This window comes from Meleagris gallopavo, chromosome 2, assembly GCF_000146605.3.
Source record: "Meleagris gallopavo isolate NT-WF06-2002-E0010 breed Aviagen turkey brand Nicholas breeding stock chromosome 2, Turkey_5.1, whole genome shotgun sequence".
Classification (NCBI taxonomy): domain Eukaryota; kingdom Metazoa; phylum Chordata; class Aves; order Galliformes; family Phasianidae; genus Meleagris; species Meleagris gallopavo.
Genome location: NC_015012.2, coordinates 32,061,900 through 32,083,816, shown reverse-complemented (window position 1 = coordinate 32,083,816; position 21,917 = coordinate 32,061,900). Strand labels below are relative to the sequence as shown.

The 21,917-nt window shown below is 50.4% G+C and overlaps 2 protein-coding genes across 2 annotated transcripts; one reads left to right on the top strand and one right to left on the bottom strand.

Annotated features, from left to right (window-relative positions):
* Positions 1-783: 783 nt before the first annotated feature.
* ABCC10 (ATP binding cassette subfamily C member 10) lies at positions 784-13,815 on the top strand. Its single transcript, XM_019612777.2, has 20 exons — positions 784-2,210; positions 3,134-3,361; positions 3,584-3,740; positions 4,427-4,566; positions 4,764-4,843; positions 4,988-5,159; positions 6,096-6,194; positions 6,410-6,599; positions 6,966-7,043; positions 7,376-7,564; positions 7,998-8,133; positions 8,518-8,713; positions 8,866-9,209; positions 9,371-9,540; positions 9,844-10,004; positions 10,405-10,658; positions 10,974-11,119; positions 11,582-11,679; positions 11,870-11,982; positions 13,316-13,815. Exons 1-20 carry the CDS (start codon positions 855-857, stop codon positions 13,449-13,451), a joined length of 4,443 nt encoding a protein of 1,480 aa, XP_019468322.1. The 5' UTR covers positions 784-854; the 3' UTR covers positions 13,452-13,815.
* A 90-nt stretch (positions 13,816-13,905) lies between these two features.
* Positions 13,906-20,141, bottom strand: DLK2 (delta like non-canonical Notch ligand 2). Its single transcript, XM_010706888.3, has 5 exons — positions 19,970-20,141; positions 18,857-18,920; positions 17,825-17,955; positions 17,175-17,319; positions 13,906-16,722 (listed from the first exon to the last, which is right to left on the bottom strand). Exons 1-5 carry the CDS (start codon positions 20,124-20,126, stop codon positions 15,945-15,947), a joined length of 1,275 nt encoding a protein of 424 aa, XP_010705190.2. The 5' UTR covers positions 20,127-20,141; the 3' UTR covers positions 13,906-15,944.
* Positions 20,142-21,917: the final 1,776 nt, after the last annotated feature.

Here is a 21,917-nt window from a genome sequence, read left to right as displayed (position 1 = left end):
GGGAGTGTGTCCAGGAGCTTGGCTAATATAATTTATATTGGAGCAATGAGAGAAAGTCACTCACCCTGTCCTGGGCTCATGAGATGAACCCTACTGGCAGTCAGCTCTTAAATGGATCTAGGAGAGGTGGAGCCAGGCTCCACCCCTTCCTGCAGCACGGATGAATTGCCTTCACTTGTGCTCCCGTGGCGGACTCACTGCTCGCCTCAGGTGATCAATCAGAGGTTCAGGCCGTGATTCAGCAGCCCTATACAGGTACTAAAGAGTTCAGCTAAATTAGAAATAGTTTTCCTGTTTACTGTCATCTTGAATTTGTAAGTTTGACAATGTTCACTGATACTGAAAGGTCCCAAATAATAATGAAATCTTTTGCTGAGCAACTGAGATTGGACTTTACTTAGGCAGTGTTATTGAAAGCGGAAATGAGAAGATAATCGTTCTGGAGAAAATATTCACAAATATGAGGGAAATCTAGGTTTAGAAATGTGACACAGAATTTGATCATCTGAAGGTTAACTTTTCTGTTAATCCTCAAGGACTGGAGCCTCATTTGACCACAAAATATCACAGTTTGCAAACAAATTTCTGTAGAGAAAGATTACTTTCTATAGCATCTGAATCTCTGATATTGATCAGATATTGGTTTTTATTGACCTGATCTAGTTTAACAATGTCCACAGTCTAAGTTATATCTAGGGACATATCTAGGGAATTGAATACAAGGAGGTGAAGTAAGAATGAATGGATGAAGGAAAGATGAGCAGAGGAAGAAAGGTGAGTGCTGACTGAGACATGATGCAGTATTAATTGTGAAGATTTTATCTGCTCTTTCCTCCTCTAGATCTGGCTCTGCGATGTCTCACAGACGAGGCTGGAGATGCAGAATTGCCATGTCGTTTGTACTTGCTGGCTTACTCCTTGCTGATATAATCCCAGCCACCATTTCTCAGCAGGAGCTGGGCCCTGTATACCTGGAAGTGTTAGCCAGTGGCATTGCTGCACTGTCGTGGCTCACTCACGGCCTTGCACTCATCATGCTCTGCAGATCCATTCACGGCTCCACTAGGGGCCCTGCAGCCCTGGCTCTCCTCACTCTCTTACCGTTGCCCTCCCTCGTCATCACACTGGTGTGGTATTGCCAAAGTGGGACAGCTTGGTCTCCTGCCCACCCCACTGTCTCCTCCAGGTTCACCATTCTCTGTCTGAAGCTGGCCTCTCTGCTGACTTATGTGATTAGCTATCTCTTACCTGGTGCTGATAGGCATGAATTCCTCTCCATCAACAGCCCCTGGCAGCAGGATCAGTTCATCTCAGAGCCAGGAATGTCAGTGTCAGATCAGCAGGGAGTGGCAGAAGATGGTGAGAGCTGGCTCTCACGCTTCTTTTATGCTTGGATGAACCCTCTTATGAAACGTGGCTATCAGTGGAAGCTGAACCAACCACAAGATGTCTGTCTGCTTCCTCGAAAGCTTCAGGCTGCCAAGGTCTGTGATCAATTCTATGCCTGCTGGCAGAAGAAAGCAACTGTTCACCAAGTAGAGGAGGAGACGGTGTCTCTTACTAGTCCAATCATTGCTGGTGATGATGGCAGTAGCAATGCCCTGGACAGGTCACACCATGCCCAGGAGCCCGTGCGGCTCCTCTCAGTGCTTCATGCAGCATTTGGGCTTCGTTTCTACTCCCTGGGACTTCTCAAGCTGGCTGGTAGCCTGCTCAGCTTCTCAGGCCCTCTGCTTCTGAACCTGCTGGTGAACTTCATGGAGTCACGGCAGGAGCCTTTGAGCCACGGAGTGCTCTATGCTCTTGGGCTCTTTGCTGGCTCCTTCGTGGGTGCGCTTTTACGGAACCAGTTCAGTTACGAGGTGCAGAAGGTGACGCTGATGGTGCGAGCTGCTGTCATCTCTGCCATTTACCGCAAGGCTCTACGTGTTGGCAGCACCAGCCTTTCCCGCTTCACTGTGGGTGAAATCGTCAACTTCATGAGCACAGACACCAGTAGGTTGATCAACTTCTGTGTCAGCTTCCACGAGGTGTGGAGCCTGCCCTTCCAGTTTGCCATTACGCTCTATCTTCTCTACCAGCAAGTGGGTGTAGCCTTTCTGGGAGGCCTGGCCCTGGCACTACTGCTTGTGCCCATCAACAAGGTCATAGCCAACCGCATCATGATGAACAACACAGAGATGCTGAAGCACAAGGATACACGGGTCAAGGTGAGGGGAAGCTGGTGGCTCTATGAATTTGTTGTTATGTTTTCTCCCCATTTGTCCCTGAAACATTGGCTTTTTAGCTACTTGCTGTGCATTTCAAGAGGCAGTACTGAATAATCAGTGTTGAGAAAAGTGCTAGAGGGGTTCAAAAGTGTTTCAGTGTAAAGTACATTCCCCACCTGCAAGATAGTGAATCTCTAATGCTTGTTTTGCCCCCTGGGCAAATTGAAGTTCTTTTGCAAGGTTCCTCTTCTGCATGCAGAAGATTGCTTCCTTTAGAGATGCTTCCATCCCATTACTTCAGTAATGCTGTCAGTGGTTGAGGTATCTTGCAGTCTGGACAAATGCAGTGATCGTGGATGTGGTGGTTTTATTTCACTCTAGCTTGGCACCCTCAGTCAGCTTTTCCACAGCTGTTCGGAACTACTGAAATATTTATCCTCCTGATTGAAGATGCACGTAGTAGTACAGGATGTGTTGGACCTCTTCCAGGTGTTTCAAGATGAGTTTGCTAGTCATCTTTCTTGTTGCTATTCTTTCATGTCAGGCACAAGCATATTTCAGTTTGCTCTGTGCATGCTGATGTGAGAGCAAGAGTGAGAGGGGAACATGTTACAGGGATACCTGAGCTGCTAGATGTGAGCCTGCTTGGCTTTGGACACAGGCTAACTGGGAAGTTGTATAGTATTTTGCCTTTTCATGAGCCTTTCAGGCACAGGTAGCTGTGCAAGCTGGTGGAATGAATGAGAGCAAAGTTCTCAGCAGCTGCCACTTGAGTTTATATTTCTGTTAGGAATAAAGGGCTCCTGGTATCTGTAGCCTGGCCCCTAAGCAGGAGTCAAATGCAAACCTGAGCACAGCCCAGATGCCTAACTGGCATTTGGTGTGTTAAGCAGATACTTTGTGCTTTTTTTCTATGCCTACAGCTAATGACAGAGTTCCTAAGTGGCATCCGAGTTATCAAATTTTATGCCTGGGAGAAGCACTTCAGCACCAGGATAAATGCCTGCCGAGCTAAAGAGCTGCAGAAGTTGCGAGCCATCAAGTACTTGGATGCTGTGTGTGTTTATCTGTGGGCAGCACTGCCGGTTGTTGTCTCCATTGTCATCTTCATCACCTATGTTCTGATGGGTCACCAACTCACTGCCACAAAGGTGAGTGAAGGAGGAAATCCCAAGTGACAGCACTGCTCACTGTAGGTAGAGGCAGAGGACAGTCTGCAGTGGACTGCGTCCCTGAGATATCTTTTCTAGGAATTGCTCTCACCCTGTGCCTCTCCACAGCCTTTTGGGCTCTCACTCTTGAAGGCATTTGGAGAATACAAGATGCAGAGGAGGTACTGCCTTTATTTCATGGTTGTTTCCTTACCCATGCAGGTGTTCACAGCATTGGCCCTTGTGGGGATGCTCATTCTCCCCCTCAACAGCTTCCCATGGGTGTTGAATGGGACTTTGGAAGCCAAAGTTTCCCTGGATCGAATTCAGCGTTTCCTTGAACTTGTGGACCAGGATTTGGAAGCTTATTATGCCCTAGGTAATGGCAAAGGATGCTGGCAGGGTTGGGACCCTGGGCAGGAGACATTTGGAGCTGAGAGCTGAGGTGTGAAAGGCAGCACTGGAGGGCAACCATCTGTCACACCACGACTCACAACTCAGGTTGTCAGAGTGTAGGCACTTCATTTCTGTAAAACCAGAATACAAGGCTACAACATTTTTCTTTACCAAACATAGGTCATTGCTTGTCCTCAAAGAATCCCACTGCTAGTGTGCCTCTAAAAGAAGCTGGTCCCTCCTCCATTCAAAGTCTTCTGATAATGAAGCCATCAAAAACCGCAATTTTGACTTGGCAAGAAGGCATGACTACCCTCTCCTGAGTCATCACAGCTCCGTTTTTCTCCACCTTGCCTTATGCTAGCTCCCTGCCATTCTTTCGCCTTCAACAATAAAACCAGATTATCCTCACAGTGTCTCACTGAGAGCCAGCAGGTCAGCCTGTGTGTCTGCCGGGAGTTGGGGAACGGAGGATTGGAGGAAATGAGGTGTAAATTTAAGGACAAATCAGTAGGCAAGTGTCTTTCTTATTCTGGGGTTGAGTTCAGGGCATCCTGGCCATGCTCTGTTTCTGCCTCTTGCATTTGGGAGCAAAGCCAATAGTATTCATCATGCCAGGTTCTTGTCGCCCAATGTCATTCTCACTGTAATGCTACTTCTTCCTTGCAGGTAGCCCTTCAGGAACAGCTTCTGCCATAGATATAAGAGGTGCAGATTTTTCATGGGTGCCAGCCATAGAAGAAAGCACCAGCCAGCCCTTATCTACTGGCAGTCTGCAACTGCACATTGAGAACCTCTCAGTGAGAAAGGTGAGCAGGAATGCAGGAGGAAACAAAGATGGCACTAGAGTGGCACATTTTCCTGGTTTTACGAGCTATATGTGAAGATTTTCTCTCGGCCCAGTGGTACAGGACACATATAATGTCTCTCAGAGTTGAGATGGACTGGAGGAGGTCCATGCTGTGTATTAGCATATCAGGTTGGTCCTTTTCAATTCCCTTTACAGGGAATGCTCCTGGGAGTTGTTGGGAAGGTTGGCTCTGGCAAGAGCTCTCTACTTGCAGCTATCACTGGAGAACTTATTAAGTAAGTAATATTAAGACTTCTTGCCTGGTCCTTCCACACCATGGCAGGAGGGGACCACTGAGTGCTACTTGTATTTGTTGGTCATTTTGATCTACCAACAGTTTACCTTTGTTGTCTTTCTGCCTACCTCTCGTGTGCTTGCAGACAAGGCGGACAAGTTTACATTTGTGACTTGGAGCAAGGATTTGGCCTGGCCACACAAGAACCTTGGATCCAGTTTACCACTGTCCGTGAAAACATCCTTTTTGGGCGACAGTATGATGCCAGGCTGTATGAGGAGGTGGTGGAGGCCTGTGCCCTCTCTGAGGACCTGAATGTGAGTGCCTGAACTGTAAAACTTCTTGGGCTTCCTCAGCCATACATTCTGCCTGATATTCACTGGGAGGAGTTCTCATTCTTGCGGGCTTTAACCTGCTTTTCCGGTGTCACAGTCACTCAGCTTTACTGTGAATAACAGTCTGAGACTATACTCAGCACCAGTTTTCTTTAAGGTGCGAGATCACTCTGTTAGCACTTTGAATGGTTTCCTTGGTGCTAAGCCAAAAGCTCTTGATTCTAATGGAAGATATTCCATCAGAGCATTGCCAGGTTTTTCAAGCAGAATCTGTCAGCAGCTGATGCTTTTTTGGATCAGAGAAGCTGAGTCCTTCCATCAGTAATGCGTGTATTATACTTTTGAAGCTTGTGACTATGTTAGCCAATAAACTTGCTGTTAGACCTGGTGAGAAGCTAGCCTCCTCTTCTGAGTTTATAACCTAGCCTGTGAGTTTCTGAAGTGCCAAGTACTAGAAGCTCCTATTTGCTTCAGCAGAAGCTGTGAGTACTGTGCAAGGGCAAAGTATTTATTTGAGAAGTGGTAGCCTATGCCTATGGGAAGTGTTTCTGTCTGCTGAAATTCAGTGTTTTTTCCTGCTAAGCTGGGAACAGGCCTGGCATTATTTTGTTGTAGGCACAGCTACTGCTTTCCCAGATAAACCTTGGGCACAGTTCTGGAGTTGTCTCAGACCAGAAGTCGCTCAGTGGGTAGTTTATATGTGGCCACCTATTCTGGAATGTAAGAGAGTCTAGTGGCATAAATATTGCCAAGCTTGCCAGTTGTCTGCAGAACCAGTGTATGTAGTGTTGCATTGTTTCATTGTTTTAAAGTTATCACCCAAAGAGTTACTGACAGAGTCAGGAGAGGGATCTCAGTGTTCTCATCTTTAGTCCACAGTTTCCTATCTCTTTAAATGGATTTCCTTGAATGTTTCAGATCTTACCTGCAGGTGACCAGACAGAGGTGGGTGAAAATGGTGTGACACTCAGTGGGGGTCAGAAGGCTCGAATAGCCCTTGCCAGGGCTGTTTACCAGGTAAATAGCAAAGCAGTTCTGCTGTGCCTTGTGCCAAGTTGATTGTAAAGAAGTTGGAAGCATGCAGATGTACATTGTGCTCTGGCTGCATGCCTTAAACCACTTCATGCTGGCCTAAAGTTGCTGGCAGTGTGCCACGCTGAGGCACTTCTCTCCAGCATTGCCTGCTCAGGCAGAGCCAGGAGCTGTATCCTTGTCTCTTGTCTTTTTCTCAGGAAAAAGAGTTTTACCTTCTTGATGATCCCCTGGCTGCAGTTGATGCAGATGTAGCTAATCATCTTATGCAGAAGTGCATTCTTGGAATTCTCCAACACAAGACCAGAATCCTTTGCACCCATAGGACAGAATTTTTGGAGAAGGCCGATGCCTTGTTGTTGATGGACAATGGCAGGATAATCAAGACAGGTACAGCGGCTGTCGTCACAGGCATCCACCTGTGCCAGTTTGGAGTGGCTTGAGCAAAGATGGCCATTAGGGAGTAGGAGTAACTAGTGGGGAACACAAGGAAGGATAAAGAGTTTGAGGACACTGCAGGTGGGCAAAGAAGACTGTGTGGAATGGAGCATACCGATTCACAGATACGGACATAGAAAGCTGATAATACAGAAGGCCATGGCAGGGATAGATGGAGAAGAACTTTAAAGTTAGCAATTGCTGTGGGAGAAAAAAGGAAATGTCATGAAAACAAACCTGGTCCATTTCATAGCAATAATCAGGAAGAATCATCTATTTATCTCAGGCTCTGAAACATGTGCATGTCTTTCTTTGCAGGCCCACCAGCTGATATCCTGCCTCTCGTGGAATCTGTCCCCAAATTCAAGGATATGAACAAGAGGGGAAATGATAAAGGTCTGCACCTGGCAAGCTTGGGGGTGGCTGGGACGATACGGATCATCCGAGCGCCCAGGGAGAACCTATACCTGATGGCTTTTGGCCTTGAAGCAGAGCTCTCACTACCTATGGCAGAGCTGATCTATGGGTATTGTGTTCAAAGGGGAAGAGAAGGCCATCAGCTATTGGTCTGGAACAGTGTTTGAATCTGCTTTTCCATTCGTGGTTCAGATCTGGATATGAATCTGCCAGCATTGGTGCACCTATCACAAAAGGGCAGAGAGGAGGGAATAAGTCTTCCTCATAGCCTTGACTTGCTATGAGTTTTGTGTTTGCTTCTGTCCCAACAGACTCTGATGAGCAGGGCCAGGAAGAAGTTATAGAGACAGAGGCAGAAGAATCATCGCAGGACAAATGTCTCTTCCACAAGGAGGAGAAGAAAGAAGGGGCTCTGGATTTTCAGGTCTACAAGGCATATTGGTTGGCAATGGGCAGCTGCTTAGCATTATCTATCCTCCTCTCACTGCTCCTGATGCAAGGTGAGGCAATGACCCAAGAGCATATCTCTCTTTAAATGTTCCTGTCCTCTTTTTTCCTGGCTGTGTGGAGTTCAGGGAAAGAAAATATTAAGAGGTTTGATCATTCTCCCCACACCAAGAAGAACCTTTTTCCACAAACTAAAATAGTATGTCGGGAATGGGAGAAGAATATGTGGGAAAAGGAAAAAGGATCTGGCCTCTCATTTGCTGTTGTAGCTTTGTGTCTGTTCCTTTAGCAGTGTCCTTTCACTGCTGCAGATCATGGCAGTTCTTTTGCTTCTGTTCTATTAGTCACAAAGCAGAATGACGGCAGGGAAGACTGGACGGGGCAGACAATAACTGAAATTACCAAGCAGCTTCCCTTCCAATTTTTCTGCTTTGTATTTGATGACTTGAAGATTGAATCCTTTATGCAGTCTGTCTCTCTCTGTAGCATCCAGAAATATCTCAGATTGGTGGCTCTCACACTGGATCTCCAGCATATCCCAAGCAGCAAATATGTCTGTGATGGTCTCTTCAGCTTCCCTGCCTTCCACAAAGCTGCTTCTCTTCTCTGTCGTTGGGCTTGTGTAAGTGAATGCTGGATGGGAGATGCTGAAGGAAACACACTCATTTATTTGTTTTGCCCTTGCGCATTTCCTGTGAGTACCCTTCTTGAGACCATCTCATTGCAGGCAGGGGATCTGTAAGACTGCTTTGAGAAAGGAAGAATTGAAATCTCTGGGCAGACAGGGAATTTATGAGGTGTCGGTAGAGCTTGTAACCGGAGGCTGATGGAAGGCCTCTGGCTGCATAGTAGTCAGTATTTATCTTAGCAGGGCAAAAGAGTAGTATCAGGCTCGAGTATCCCCATTTCCCCCTCGAGTCTGCTTTTCAGTTCTGATGCCCTGAGTCTAATTTTACTGCCATGGGAACCTTGGCAGATTCATAATCTTCCTCCTTCTCTGTTCTAGCTCCCCGATTCAAGCTCTGGACACAGCCCCAGTCCCTTCCAATGCTTCAGTGGATGTGAATTTCTACCTGACAGTTTATGGGGGAATTGCAGGGGCCAACTCTCTCTTCACCATTTTTCGGGCCTTCCTATTTGCTTATGGCACTATCCGTGCTGCCATTGTCATTCACAAACGACTGCTCCAGAGAGTTATAAAGGTAATGGTCGGAAAATCCAGGACAGGATTCTGCACTGATGTTTTTTTAATAGTTTGGAGTAAGGGTGCAAGAAGTAGATTTCTGCTGTGTTTATCTGATGAACTGATTAGCTGTCCCGGCTGACTCTTGCTTTCTCAATCCTCTGTTGCCAGGCCACAGTCACCTTTTTTGACACCACACCAACAGGCCGGATCCTGAACCGCTTCTCCTCAGATCTATACTGTGTGGATGACAGCTTGCCATTTATCCTTAATATTTTCTTGGCCAACATGTATGGGCTTTTGGGCATGCTGGTGATAATCACCTATGGTCTCCCTTGGATTGGCCTGGTCTTACTCCCTCTGGCTGCTCTCTACTTCTCCATCCAACGCTATTACCGGCGCACATCCCGGGAACTCAAGCGCCTTTACAGTGTCACCCTGTCTCCCATTTACACTCATTTCTCAGAGACTCTGTCAGGACTGAGCAGCATCAGAGCCATGCGGGCAACACAGAGGTGAGTGGAAGGAAAGAGCACCTAGAGAGGAAGAGTTATAGATCAGGGTCATCCTAACATGGAGCTAGTTACATGGTGGTAGGAATGCCCATGGTCTTGGGCAGTAGCAATGAGGGCTGAGTGATGCACAGCCTGGTATGAACTTCTGTTGTTTCCCCCAGGTTTGAGTTGGAGAATGAGCTGCGCCTAGAACAGAATCAGCGCTGCCTCTTTGCCAGCAACACAGCAATGCAGTGGCTGGACATTCGCTTGCAAATGATTGGGGTTGCTGTGATTACAGCTATTGCAGGAATTGCCATCATCCAGCACCAGAAGCAGATAGGAAATCCAGGTAGAATGTCGGGGTTTTTCTTTGCCTCCCTTAGACTGTGACCCAGGGATTCCTCTCAGCCTAGAGTTGCACATCTGTATACCAGAGTAAAAACCAGAGTTCCCGCTCCTTGTCATTCTGCGTGTTGCCCACAGTGTGATGCTTTGGCTCCTGTTGCTGCTTTTACACGTCCCCATCCAACAGTGAGATCCCAGACTCCAGAGTGCTGATTTCTCTCGTTTTGTGTTGTTTTATTCTTTATCCTACAAGATCCCAGCTCCTTCCCTGCCATTAACATCCTTGCTTATGCTTTTGTCCTCTCAGGACTTGTGGGCCTGGCACTCTCATATGCACTGTCTGTTACAAACCTGCTCTCAGGCCTCATTTCCAGCTTCACTACAACAGAAACCATGATGGTGAGCGTAGAGCGGACAGAGGAATATACCACAGACATCCCCATGGAGTCCCAGGATAAACTGGTCCAGGTAAAATCTTAAGTATGTTTTCAGGGATCGGCCCATCTTCAGGCCCTGTGCCTTGTGGTTTCTTCCCAGGGAAGGTCAAAAGGTTCCAGTGTGTGGAAAACTCACCCAGAGAATCTGCTTCAATCATTCATCCTTTACCAGTACACTCCCAGGAGGATAAACCTCAGGCAGGAATTGTTGAAGGCTAGAGTGATGGAAAAAGATGAAAAAGCAGAAGGGGGTGTTAGGGCTAAACTGTGAGAGGAAAAAAAATTGTAGGAGACAGATCTGAGCTGCACCTTCAGTCCGTTCAAAAGCCAAGCAATCATCCAAAGGGATGTGTGAGTCTTGGCCTGTGTGGAGATGGGGCTGAAGATGGCAGTCACATTCATCCTCTGTCTTTCTCTGGTGCTTCTCTTAGGTTGCTGCTGACTGGCCAAGCCAAGGGCTTGTGGAGTTCCAGCAAGTGATCCTGGCCTACCGAGCAGGCCTTCCTAATGCACTCGATGGGGTGAGCTTCACCGTTTATCCTGGAGAGAAGGTGGGGATTGTAGGTCGCACAGGATCTGGAAAATCTACCCTTTTCTTGGCACTGTTCCGCATGCTGGAGCTGAAAGCAGGCCGTATTCTCCTGGATGGTGTTGACAGCCAGCTGGTCGGCTTGGAGGAGCTGAGGTACAGAGGGCAGAGCAGAGCAGGGGGCAGCCTGGGGGGAAGGGAGGTCTGGAATCTGACATCTGCCACTGGTTGGATACCAAAAGGAAGAGTCAGGAGGAAGGGGCTTATTCTCTTGTCTGTAGCGGTTTCTCATAAATTGCTTTGTTGTTTCTGTAGAACTGCACTAAGGAAACCAAGTTGAATATGTGACTTAAGCCCTATCTCTGTGCCTTTAAGATACGTAGCCAAAGCATGCCAGGGGAAAAAAAAAAAAAAGGCCATTGCTTTTCTGCAGAACCCACCCGTGTGCCTTCAGCTATCCTTTGCTTGCAGATCTAGACTGGCTATCATCCCCCAGGATCCATTTTTATTCAGTGGTTCAATCCGAGAGAATTTGGATCCTCAAGGAAAACGGACAGATGCTGAACTCCATGAAGTGCTAGAGCAGTGCCACCTGCGGGATGCTGTTACCCAGATGGGTGAGTCTGGAGCCAGTGTGGAGAGATTGGTGGGCCCTGCTACTGGGAGAGGAGAGAAAGCTCCACTCAGGAAGCTTAGGAAAAGGGATCAGGTAGATGTGGTAGGGAATTGGTTAGATGAGGCCCCACTAGTACCAATGAGAAAAGGCCAGTGCGACCCCAGTGACATTCCCAGAGATTTAGTATCAAGAAACTGTCAGGTGGTGGATTGGATGGCAGAATCTTGCTGATCAGCCTAGGCACCAGTGGATGCTCAGGCAGAGAGATGCCATTGCCCTGGTTCGAGCAGCACATTTTGTGTCTCTGGCAGATGTTGCTTGCATCCAAGCAGAAAGTCTTTGATTTCAAAGACTTGGGACTGAGCAGGATTGGAATTTTGAGTGTTGCTGGGGAAAGAAAACAGACTGGGGGAGCTGTCTACACAGAGCGTGGTGTGGTAACTGCTCAGCTTGACCTCTGCAGGTGGATTGGACAGTGAGCTGGGAGAGAGAGGAAAGAGTCTATCTGTGGGTCAGAGGCAGCTGGTGTGTCTGGCAAGAGCCCTCCTGACGCAGGCCAAGGTGAGTGCCTGCCTCCATCAAAGCAAGGAATGAGTTGCCGATGGCTGTGTTGTCATAACAGGGCAGGGTGCTCCAAGAGTGGGGTGTGGTGGTGATGGATGACCTGTGCTACCTTGTCACACCGTCCCTTGACGTAGACTGGGGTCTCCACAGTGATGTTTGGGTGTCCCCTTCACTCTGTCCCTGGCAGGTGTTGTGCATTGATGAGGCCACAGCCAGTGTGGATCAGAAGACAGACCACCTACTGCAGCAAACCATCCGCCAGCGCTTTGCTGACAAAACTGTTTTGACAATTGCTCACAGGTATGAAGAAACCATCACTTCACTTGTAATTTCGTTTTGACACAGTGTTATGCCCTCAGAGGAAGCAGTGGCTGTGCCTGCCATGCCTGAAGTTTGAGCAGAACAAGGCGGTTAAAATGTTGTACCTAGAAACTGGGTGACAGCAAAGGGAAATACTGTATGGCTGATGGCTCTCTTGGGCATTGCCTGCTGGGACCAGGGGGCCGTGCGGTTCTGCCTAATGGGGCAAGGAGCAGTGGAGAAATGCCCTACACAAAAGCAGCAGTTGGACGTATGAGAGACGCAGATGGCTCTGGCTCAGTAGAGGGCACTGCAGGACAATCAAAGGTGAAGGGCTGCAGGCAGCTTCTGGCCAGGGGAGGTAGAGCACTTGGTAATTCTGTTTTCCAGACCTCCGAGTGTTGGTTGCAGCCTGCATCCGATCCTGACAGGCTAGACATTCCCCAGACAGTACACAGCAGCAGTGCTTGCTCCACAGCCAAGAGATCTAATGTAAGAGTCAAAGCAATGACAGAGGAGCGCAAAACACAAATGCTGAGGATACTGAAAAGGGATGGGTCGGCAGTGGTCTCTGCCCTGAATGCTCCCACTATTGCCAAAGTGGAAGAGAATTTGGAGGAAGGTCATGCAGTAGTAGGGTGTTTTAAAGGGAACTGCTTCCCAGCACCGGGTTTACCACAAAAATAAAAATCAGACAAGCAGGTGACAGAGGATGTTGTCAAGTGGGAGTGGTGGATAACAGGCAGGGTGGGCCAGACCTTGCAAGGGAGTTGAGTGGGTCTTGTTAAGTAGATTAGATAGGGAGGCAGGAGATGGGAATATGATTCCAATGCTAGGGAGATTATGCAGAGCTAGAGTAGAAAGGTAAGCACACTGTGGGCTGAGTTGTGTGTTTGGGGTGCGGTCAAACTCTCTTTGATGAAAGAGCAATTACTGAGGAGAACCAGCAGAGGAGGGAGTGACAGAAGGTAAAGCAAGACTGGGTTGGAAATGGCCCCAGTCTCTTTCCCAGTAGAACTGAGATAGGGTAGAGCACTACGGAGGGAGAGAGAATGATAGGATTCTGTACCTGTGGCTGTTCCACACCATTCAGTTTTGAGTGAGCCATTAACTGGATGGACAAACAGAAGCAACTCAATAACTTTGCTGTGAGGATAGAAACATCTTGTATTTCAATGGTGGACAGAAGCTGCCTGGTGAACTGGACTGTAGCATGTCCCTGAGTGCATAAGGAGTGCTGGGCATGTCTTGAGCCAGTTCTTGACGGCAGGTGAAGCAGTGTGTGGAGTTCCTCAGCTCCACTAATGTGTGTCCTGGTGTCTGCTGTCCACAGGCTGAACACCATCTTGGACTCAGACCGTGTGCTAGTGATGCAGGCTGGAAGAGTGGTGGAGCTGGACTCACCTGCCTGCCTAAGCAAAAAGGACGGTTCCTTGTTTCAGCGCCTGCTGCACAGTGGACAACAGTGACCTCCTTCCAGGGCTGAGGTCAGGCAGCCTTTCTGGGTCTGTATCTGCCTTTCCTCTTGCCTCAGCTGCCAGCCCCATCCCTGCAGGGCCAGGAGCTGCTGAAGTGAGAGGAGGGGATCGTTGCCTCCTGCGGACAGTGACTGTGTGTCTCAGGAATGGAAGCATGGCACTGTAGCCTTTCCTATAGTCGGGAAAATGTGAACTGATGCTTAGGGCGAGCTTGGCTGGTGGGGCACTGTTCCCCTCCAAAGTTTCCCTTTGAGATTACACAGGGCTTTTCTGCTCACCGAAGAATCAGTGACTCCTAATCTGAGACTCAGTCTCATGTATGCAATTTAAAATAAAATGGAAACATTCTTGTGAAGTTGTGTTATTTGGGTTCCTTTCCCCTTTGTCCTCCAGACATAGACTTGCTTGAGAGCTGCAGGAGTGGTGCCCTCTGCAGTAAGACAACCCTTCCTTCTTCCTAGAACATCCAGGGAACTTTGACCTCTCCAAATACCCCAGAAGTTTGCAACCAGGGATCTTGCTGCTCTTTCTCTGGCTTACAGTAGAGACCTTCCTTCCAAAAAGCTAGTTTATTCCAGCACCATTTTTCTTAGGGAAACTCCCTTTGACTCCTCCCCTGCTCCCAGCTGCACAAACACACGGCTTCTTTCAGCTGGAGAATCAGCTCACTCTTCCCATCATTGCCCTTGGACTTAGTCTTGGCTTTTCCTTGCTCCCCAGCACTCTGAGTCAGTGCCTTGCAGATATTATCCCGTCCTGAGGGGTCTGGAACCACTGCAGCCATGTCTCTCTTTGCTCAGTGACAGGTAAGGCTGGCCTCAAGCTAAGCAGCCTCTGATGTTTTGAGATGTTAAGATCAAGAAGGCCCTGAGATCTCTGAACATCTCCCAGCAGGACAATGCCAGGGCAGCAAACTTAAGAGCTTCCAGGCAACAAAAGGTTTATGATGATTTTGGGCCAGAACATGGGGTAGAACAATTCACGTGCCACAATCTGGTTTTGCACTTTTGAGGGCAGCGATGAAAATACAGATACAACTGGACAGGACAAGTAGCTGAGCAATCTGATGTAATTGAATCTGCTGAGAGCAGGAGGTTGATGTACAGAAATGCCTTCAACCTAAATTATTTTATCATTCTCTGGTACAGTCTCTGGGCTTGTTTATTGTTTTATTTGATAAAGGTACATTATCCATTCATGTATTAAAAAAATAATCTTTTTCATGAAGCCCCAGTCCCCTCTCCCAGGTCTCTCTCCTGACTGAGTGCTCAATCCTGAGTGCCACTCTCTTTCTACATGACCTCACACCCTGTTCTGTGACCCTACAGGCCAATAGTAGGGGTTGTTTTGTTGTTTATTTTCTAAGATTTCCACTCTTTGATTTTCCTATGAGGAGGCACAGAAAATCCTGACTGTGGCAGGGAGGCCCTGCTTGCTGTATACTAGACCAGAAAAGGCGGAGCAGAGCTGGTACCAAGGCTAAGTGCCTCTCGGCCTTGTTTTAGCAAGGAGATTGCAGTGCTGTATCTGCTTCCTACAGTCATCATTGGCTCTGTATCCTGTCCTCACATCCACTGCAGGGAGTTTAGCTTGGTTACTATCAAGAAACACTGCACTGGCTGGTTTGAGGTTAATGCCAGCAGGCTGCTTTGGAGAGACTGGCAGGTGAAATGAGGATCTGAATCCTGTATTGCTCCTGAGCCAGTCACAGCACATCTCCAGTCTTGGCCATCTCCAGTTTCAACTGTGAGGGCATGTGAGTAGGACCAACTCAGGCCTGGGATGCCCCACAAGGAAGAGGCCATGCGCTTCCCCATCAGCAAACAGTAAAGCGGAAGTGCACATTGGGTTGGGGAGCTTTGCTGTGTGTCCATACCAGAAAGGACGGCTCCATAAGAGGGGAGAAGAGGCACCATGGATAATCAGCAGGAGGGTACAGAACATATCTGTAATGTCAAGTCTGATGGCAAGAGGAGGGAGCATCACACAGGGCAGAAAAAGGGCAGGAGACCCTAAACAATCTCTACAGTCTTTCCAAACTGGCTCGCATGGCCACAAGGCCACAGAGCAAGAGCATCTGCTTGTGCCCTTGGAACATGGCATCTGAAACTACAGCCTCCAGAAAGAGCTGGGAGACCCTGTTCCAGTCACAGAGATGAGTTGCAGAGGACCTAGCAGAAGACACTTGTGAGACAACATTCCAGCACTCCCAGTCCCATTTCCAAGCGCTCACACTGGAGCGGTACCAATGCTGCTCCCTTGCAGGGCTGGCCCCATGCAGCCCTACCTCCACTCACACAGGCGCTGGCTGGGTGGAGATAGTTTGGGCCCATTGCATCAAGCTCAGCGCCGTGGGGTTTTGTTGATGTGCTCACTGCCCGAGGAGCCTTTCCCTACTGCCCAGTTTGCACCAGAACAGCTGCCTGGGGTGCAGTTCGAGGGGTCTGCCAGCATGATGACCTGCAGGGGCCCGGCTCAGAGTTCTCACAGCTCTGTTGTTTTCCTGGGCTCGATCAGGACTGAGTTTAACATGCCCACCTGGCACTCCTGATCTTGGAGCTTCCTGGCAGCCTGTGAAGGGCTTTGGCACCAGTTCGACCGCTGTCGGCCCCTCTGCCAGTTCCTCAGGATGAGCAGGATAGTGATGAGGACCAGCACTGCTGTCAGCACCCCAAACACCAGCACTGTCACCAGCTGGGCTTCACTCAGCCCCGAGTCCCTTTGGGTCACTACCTCCTTCACAGAGATTTTTAACAACCCTCCTCCCGGCACTTTCTCACTGTGGTTGGCCACGCGCCGCCCCGTAACAGCACTCCTCATGGGCTCTGGCTGTGTCACCTCAGGCATCTCGCTGGTGGTGCTCCTCACCACCCAGCCGCTCTCGTGGTTCACAGGATGGTAGGGGGGAGCCCAGGTGGGCTCAGGGATGGAGATCTCACAGGTTTTGCCAGTGAAACGGTCAGGACACAAGCAGTCATAGTCATTGATGCGGTCGTAGCACTTGGCCCCATTTTTGCAGGGCTGGCTGGCACAGTCGTTGATGTTGATGGTGCAGAAACGCCCCTCGAAGCCCACCTGGCACTGGCAGGAGAAGCGGTTGATGCCATCATGGCAGGTGGCACCGTTGGCGCAGGGCCGCATCAGGCAGTCATCCACATCATGCTCACAGAGAGCCCCCACGAAGCCAGCAAGGCACCGGCAGGTGAAGTTGCTGGCAAAGCCGTTTTCATCTTGACACTGCCCCCCATTCTTGCATGGAGACCTGCAAGGAAAGAGGAAGGATGGGTCATAGCCCTGGAAAGCAAGCGACTCCCCTTGCCATAGGGATGGAAACTCGCTACTGGAGCTGGCTGCCAAGCCACAGAGCAGGTGGATGGATGCGGTAAAGCTTCTGCCTCCATAGTGACAAGGGTGGGATGTCCCCAAGGCAGAGGGCAGCTGCTCAATGGGAAGAGGCTGCAGGCCAAGGATTTGAGGAAGATGCAGATCCTCCTGATGCTCCTTAAGGCACAACTGGTGTAAGCTCATTGCATTCACATTGACAAGGGATGGGAACCTGCTCAGATCACAGCCCTAGTGGGACTGCAGCATGCCAAGTTAAACTAAAGCCAAAGATGGTTTTGGCTTAACTCCATTAGTGCATGGAAATCCAGAGACAATGAGCCAAGCTGAGCTGCAACTAGTGCTGTCTGTAATCACAATGCTGTGTCTTACCCTGCCTTCTCACATGGCCCTGCCTTCATCTCACAGTCCTTCCCGTGGAAGCCCTCTGGACACAGACAGGAGTAGTCCCCATCTCGGTCATAGATGCACTGAGCCTCATTCTGGCATGGGGACTGATGTTCGCAGATGTGGACATCTGAGGGGGAAGGAAAAGGTGGAGTGAGTGAGAAATGAGAGTCAATGCAGTCACTTCAGTTCCTGAACTCTGCCAGGCCCAGTGGGGATGGGAAAGTGGCCACAGCTTCTCTCTCCTTCCCTTCAACAGGCACTAGCAACCCAGGCCTGGAGATGGCAAGAAGACCCCTTGTTGCCCTAGAGGCCTGCGTGATGTGCCAGTGCTGTGCATGCCAGCCAGCAGGAGCACGCCATGGTGGTGGCATGGGGGAGCTGCGCTGTTAGGCCAGATAACAGCACTTGGATACAGTATTATGCTGCTCTCGCCATGCAGCTAGGGACAGCCAAAGCACATCCCATCTCTTGGCAGCCCAAGCTGGCATCCCACACGTGGCTTCTGGCTGTGCCATCCCTCCTATCAGTGCAGGACTTTAGCCACAGCACCCTGAAGCGCAACATGGGAATGAGCTTGGATGATGCTCCATTGTCCTTTGCAGAGCCAGCCATCCACATAGCCAGGGACTCACCCTTGTCGCAGAACTTGCCGGCCCAGCCGCTGTGACAGATGCACTGCCAGGGCTGGTGGCAGGTCCCGTGGAGGCAGCCCGGCATGCGCACGCACTCCTCGCAGTACTCGCCCTCCCAGCCTGGGTCGCACCTGAGGGGACAGGGCAGCGTTGTGACACTGTGGCTTTTGTGGCTTTTCTGTACCTACTGCACGACCCCTGTGTATCTCCCACCACACAGCCACACAGGCAGAGAGAAGCCCCATCTGTAACACCAGAAGCCCCAGGGGATGGGACAAGAGGTCCTGTACTGGAGTGGGTGGTCACCATGCAAGTTCTCACGTGATGTGGCCAGCATGTGGAAAGCACTGAGCTACAGGGGAGGGTCAGGTTGGGTGATAGGAAAATGTTAATCACCAGAGGGTGGTCGGGCCCTTGAACAGGCTACCCAGGGCAGTGGTCATGGTACCAACACTCTTGGAAGTATGATCTGAATTTTGAATGGTCCTAAAATGGAGCCAGGAGTTGGTCTAATGATCCTTACGGGTCCTTTCCAACTTGGGATATTCTACGACTGTGAGTCTGCAGGCTTATGGGTGCAGCGTGGTGGGAAAACAGAGCCCTACAGGAAACAACGAGTCTTCTGGCCCCAGAGGAGTGGTGTGGTGGCCACAGCCATCAACAAAGCAAAGCTATAGCGTCCCAGTGGCCTTCCCTCATCCTATCAGCTCTCAGCAAGTGCTAAGAAAAGAGGGCATCTCTATGGAAGCAGGGCTGAGCGGAGGTGGCACCAGATACTGCAAAAACTATAAACAAAACAGCATGAAGATAAACCTCAGGATAAACCTGAGAGTGGGCAGCAAGCACCCCTTCCCTTGGATATCACAGGCTGTGGTGCAGAACAGAAGGTGTGAGCTGCTTTCCTTTCCCAAAAGAGAAAGCCTAAAAACCACAACAGCAGAAGTCCCTGGGCAGAGGGCAACTTCGGTGGGGTGTTGCCAAGGCTGAGGTGTGGGTGAGGAAAGATAAATGCATCGAGGGAGGTGAACGTACCTGCACTTCCCATCCTGGTCGCAGCTGCCATGGGCCAGGTTGCAGTGCTCACTGCAGTCATCACCTGCAAGGCAGGGACAGGGGGCTGAGGTTAAGCAGAGATCATGGGTGACCCCAGATCTGCTCTGGCCCTGCTGGCTTGCAGATAACTGAGAAATAGGACCCTATAGCCTGTGCTACAGCACCTGGACCACTGGAGTGGGAAGGCTCAGGCAGACACAGGGCATAAAGGCACCAAAGGCAGAAGTAGTGAGAACGGGTCCTTTGTGTCTCTGGGATGTTCCCATTCCTGAGAAAAACTGCATGCAGCAGATTGTAGCCAGGGCCAGAGCACCCCCCTTCACCTTGAGGAGCAGATATCCAGTTCTGCTTATTTATTTAGAGGCCACCATAAAGAGGCTGTAACTGAGCCATGGTCTTGCCATGCCACGTCTCAGTCCTGATCCAAGTCAACCTGCTCTCTCCAGCTCCGTGTCTGCTTTCGCCCCAACCTCCCCCTCTGCCCCGTCACCTGCTCAGAGCTTTCTGCAGGAACCTAGTGTGCACCCTGGCCAGCAAGTGACTGCCCACCCTGATCAGGCCCCTTCATCCATGAAGGATGAGCCTCCCAAACCTCCATCCGTGAGGCAGGAGCCTCCCAAACCCAACCAGGGCAGTGGTTCTGGATCTGCTCAGTCCAGGCTTGGGTATCACTGTCCCTCCTGCCTGTGAGCAGCTCTCCTGGCAGATGGCTTTGGGAACTCAGCACTTATCCGGAGCGGGGGTAGGGCAAGATAATCTTCAGGATTTTGCCTCACAGGATCCAGGATTAGCCATTTGGGGTCAAGATCTTCTCCTCCTCTCACCCTGCCTCTCCCAATGGGCCCATCCCAGTGAGAGGTGGGGCACTGGGACCCCTCACCTCCGGCCTGCTCATGCACTGCCACCCAGCTGCCACCACAACAGGGCCTTATGGTTGCCATTAGTCACCTCCCAAGTGCTGGATGATGAAGAAGCATTCTCTGGTTTTCCATGTCAGGCCGGCTCTATTTTGCACAATGAGCTGAGGAGTTTTGTCCATGCCAGAACGGATTTGGAAAGGTGGACAGAGAAGAGCAGGACCCAGAGACTCACCTTGGGCAAGTTGGTGATGGGCCAAGAGGATCCAAAGCAAGGACATGAGCTGGAGACAGAAGCTCCTGAGCATGGTCAGTGTGGCCCCACCGAGTTGAACACCTACAGAGGCAAAAAGAGCTGGCTGAGGAAAGGCCTCTGGCTCACACTGCAGCATCACTTCACGCGTCCCTTCCTCTCCACTGCCTGGGAGTTCTGAGCTGAAACATTCAGTTTTGTATGGGCTTCTCACCACACACCTCTCTGTCCTTCCACGCTCCTTCCTCTAATGCAACATTGGAGCACTAAGAACCAAAAAGCCATCTAACATGTGCATATGGGAGACCAAACAAATACGCTCAGTGCTGAGTGCACAGCAGCTGAGGCTGCTACACTGCTCTGTTCCAGGCTCTATGAACACTAGCGCTGCCAAGGAGACCTTCACCTTCCCTCCCTGCGTCAGGGGACCTGAGCTCTGTATTAAGTGAGGTGTGAGGTCCCTGCATTGCATCTATCCTATGCTCACAGCATATGGGCTGCTTTTCAAAGACTCACTGCCTGCAGCAAGCAAACCTCATAAGCTAGTGGCTAAGATGCAAAGCTCCGTCTGGCTCAATTAGGAGGGAAGGGAATGGGGTGGATCTAGGTGGTGAGAGGGCAGTAAGTAGCACCAGGGAAAATAGCATTGGTAAGGAAGGGGGTGAAGCAATAGGCCCTAAGGTTGAAGCCCCGAACAGCGCTCACTTGCTGGGTGCAGCCCTTTCCCTCTGCCACCCCACAGAGAGACCCGTGAGCCCTGAGTTTCTGCACCCGTTGATTTTCTGACCACCTCCTGCCCTTGTAAAATAGCATTAAACACTTTCAAAAAAACACTTCAATCCCTCCCAGCCTTCTGGGGTTGTTTAGGGCAGGAAATTCTAGGGTGATATCATAAGGATATTACTATAATGAGATGGGAGGGGTTAAGCCATCCCGTGAGGAGCGTGGCATGGAGCAGGCTCCATCCAGTTGTGTGGGTGTGATGAGCAGAGGCCGTGCTGCTTTCAGCCCCACTGTGAAGTGAGAGAAGGTTGCGTTGGGTCCATAGCTATGTGGAAGTCTGCCCAGATTTGGAGAGAAGTCATCCCCCCACCTACATCCATTGCAGGACAAGGTGCTAGGGACACTTTTAATGGCTCGACACACATGGACCATACAAAATCACCCACTGAGCCCAAAGCAATGATGCTGTTAAGAGCATCTTGCCATAAACAAACCATCACCCACAAAGGACACAGCATTTTCAGAGAGACTGCGGAATGCGTTTGTCAGTGTCCCAGCCAAATTCCAGCAGGGATCACAGCATCCTCTCTCTGTGTGCTCCCCTTGTCACTTTGCTCTCAGAACTGTCCTTCGCTTCCTGCCCTGAAATGCTGGGCAGTAGTGGACAGCTGCAGCATTTCAGGAGAGAGCGAAGCGATGCCTAGGAAACTTATAAAATAATTGAGGGCTGACGGGCGAGCAGTTGGCAGCCCATCCCTTAGGGCTGTTGAAAGCCCGACCTCCGATCACCACGCGTCATCGCAAAGCTCGCTACGCGAGGCTCCCCACTGCTGCCCCTTCGAGCTCCAGACCTCCGAGTGCTGCCTTCGTGGCCGCATCCCGGTGGCAACCGGAGCCCACGCGGATGTCAGCGGGCCCGGCCTTGGGGCGCAGGGTCGCGCCCACTCTCTCCTCCCTAATCCCCTCCAGTGCCCCGGGGCGTGAGGGCCCCCAGGGGGCAATTACAGACACCCCCTCGCGAGTGACCGGGAACCGCCGGAGGCGACCGGGGACAACCTCAGAACGAGGGCTGTTCCCCAGTCCCCCGGCCCGGGGCTACCGAGCACGGCAGGATGCACCGGGAGACGCCGCGCCGCCGCGGCTCAGCCCTCCCGGCCCCTTCAACCCCCGCGGCTTCACGACCCCTCCGGATCCCCCCCGCACTCCC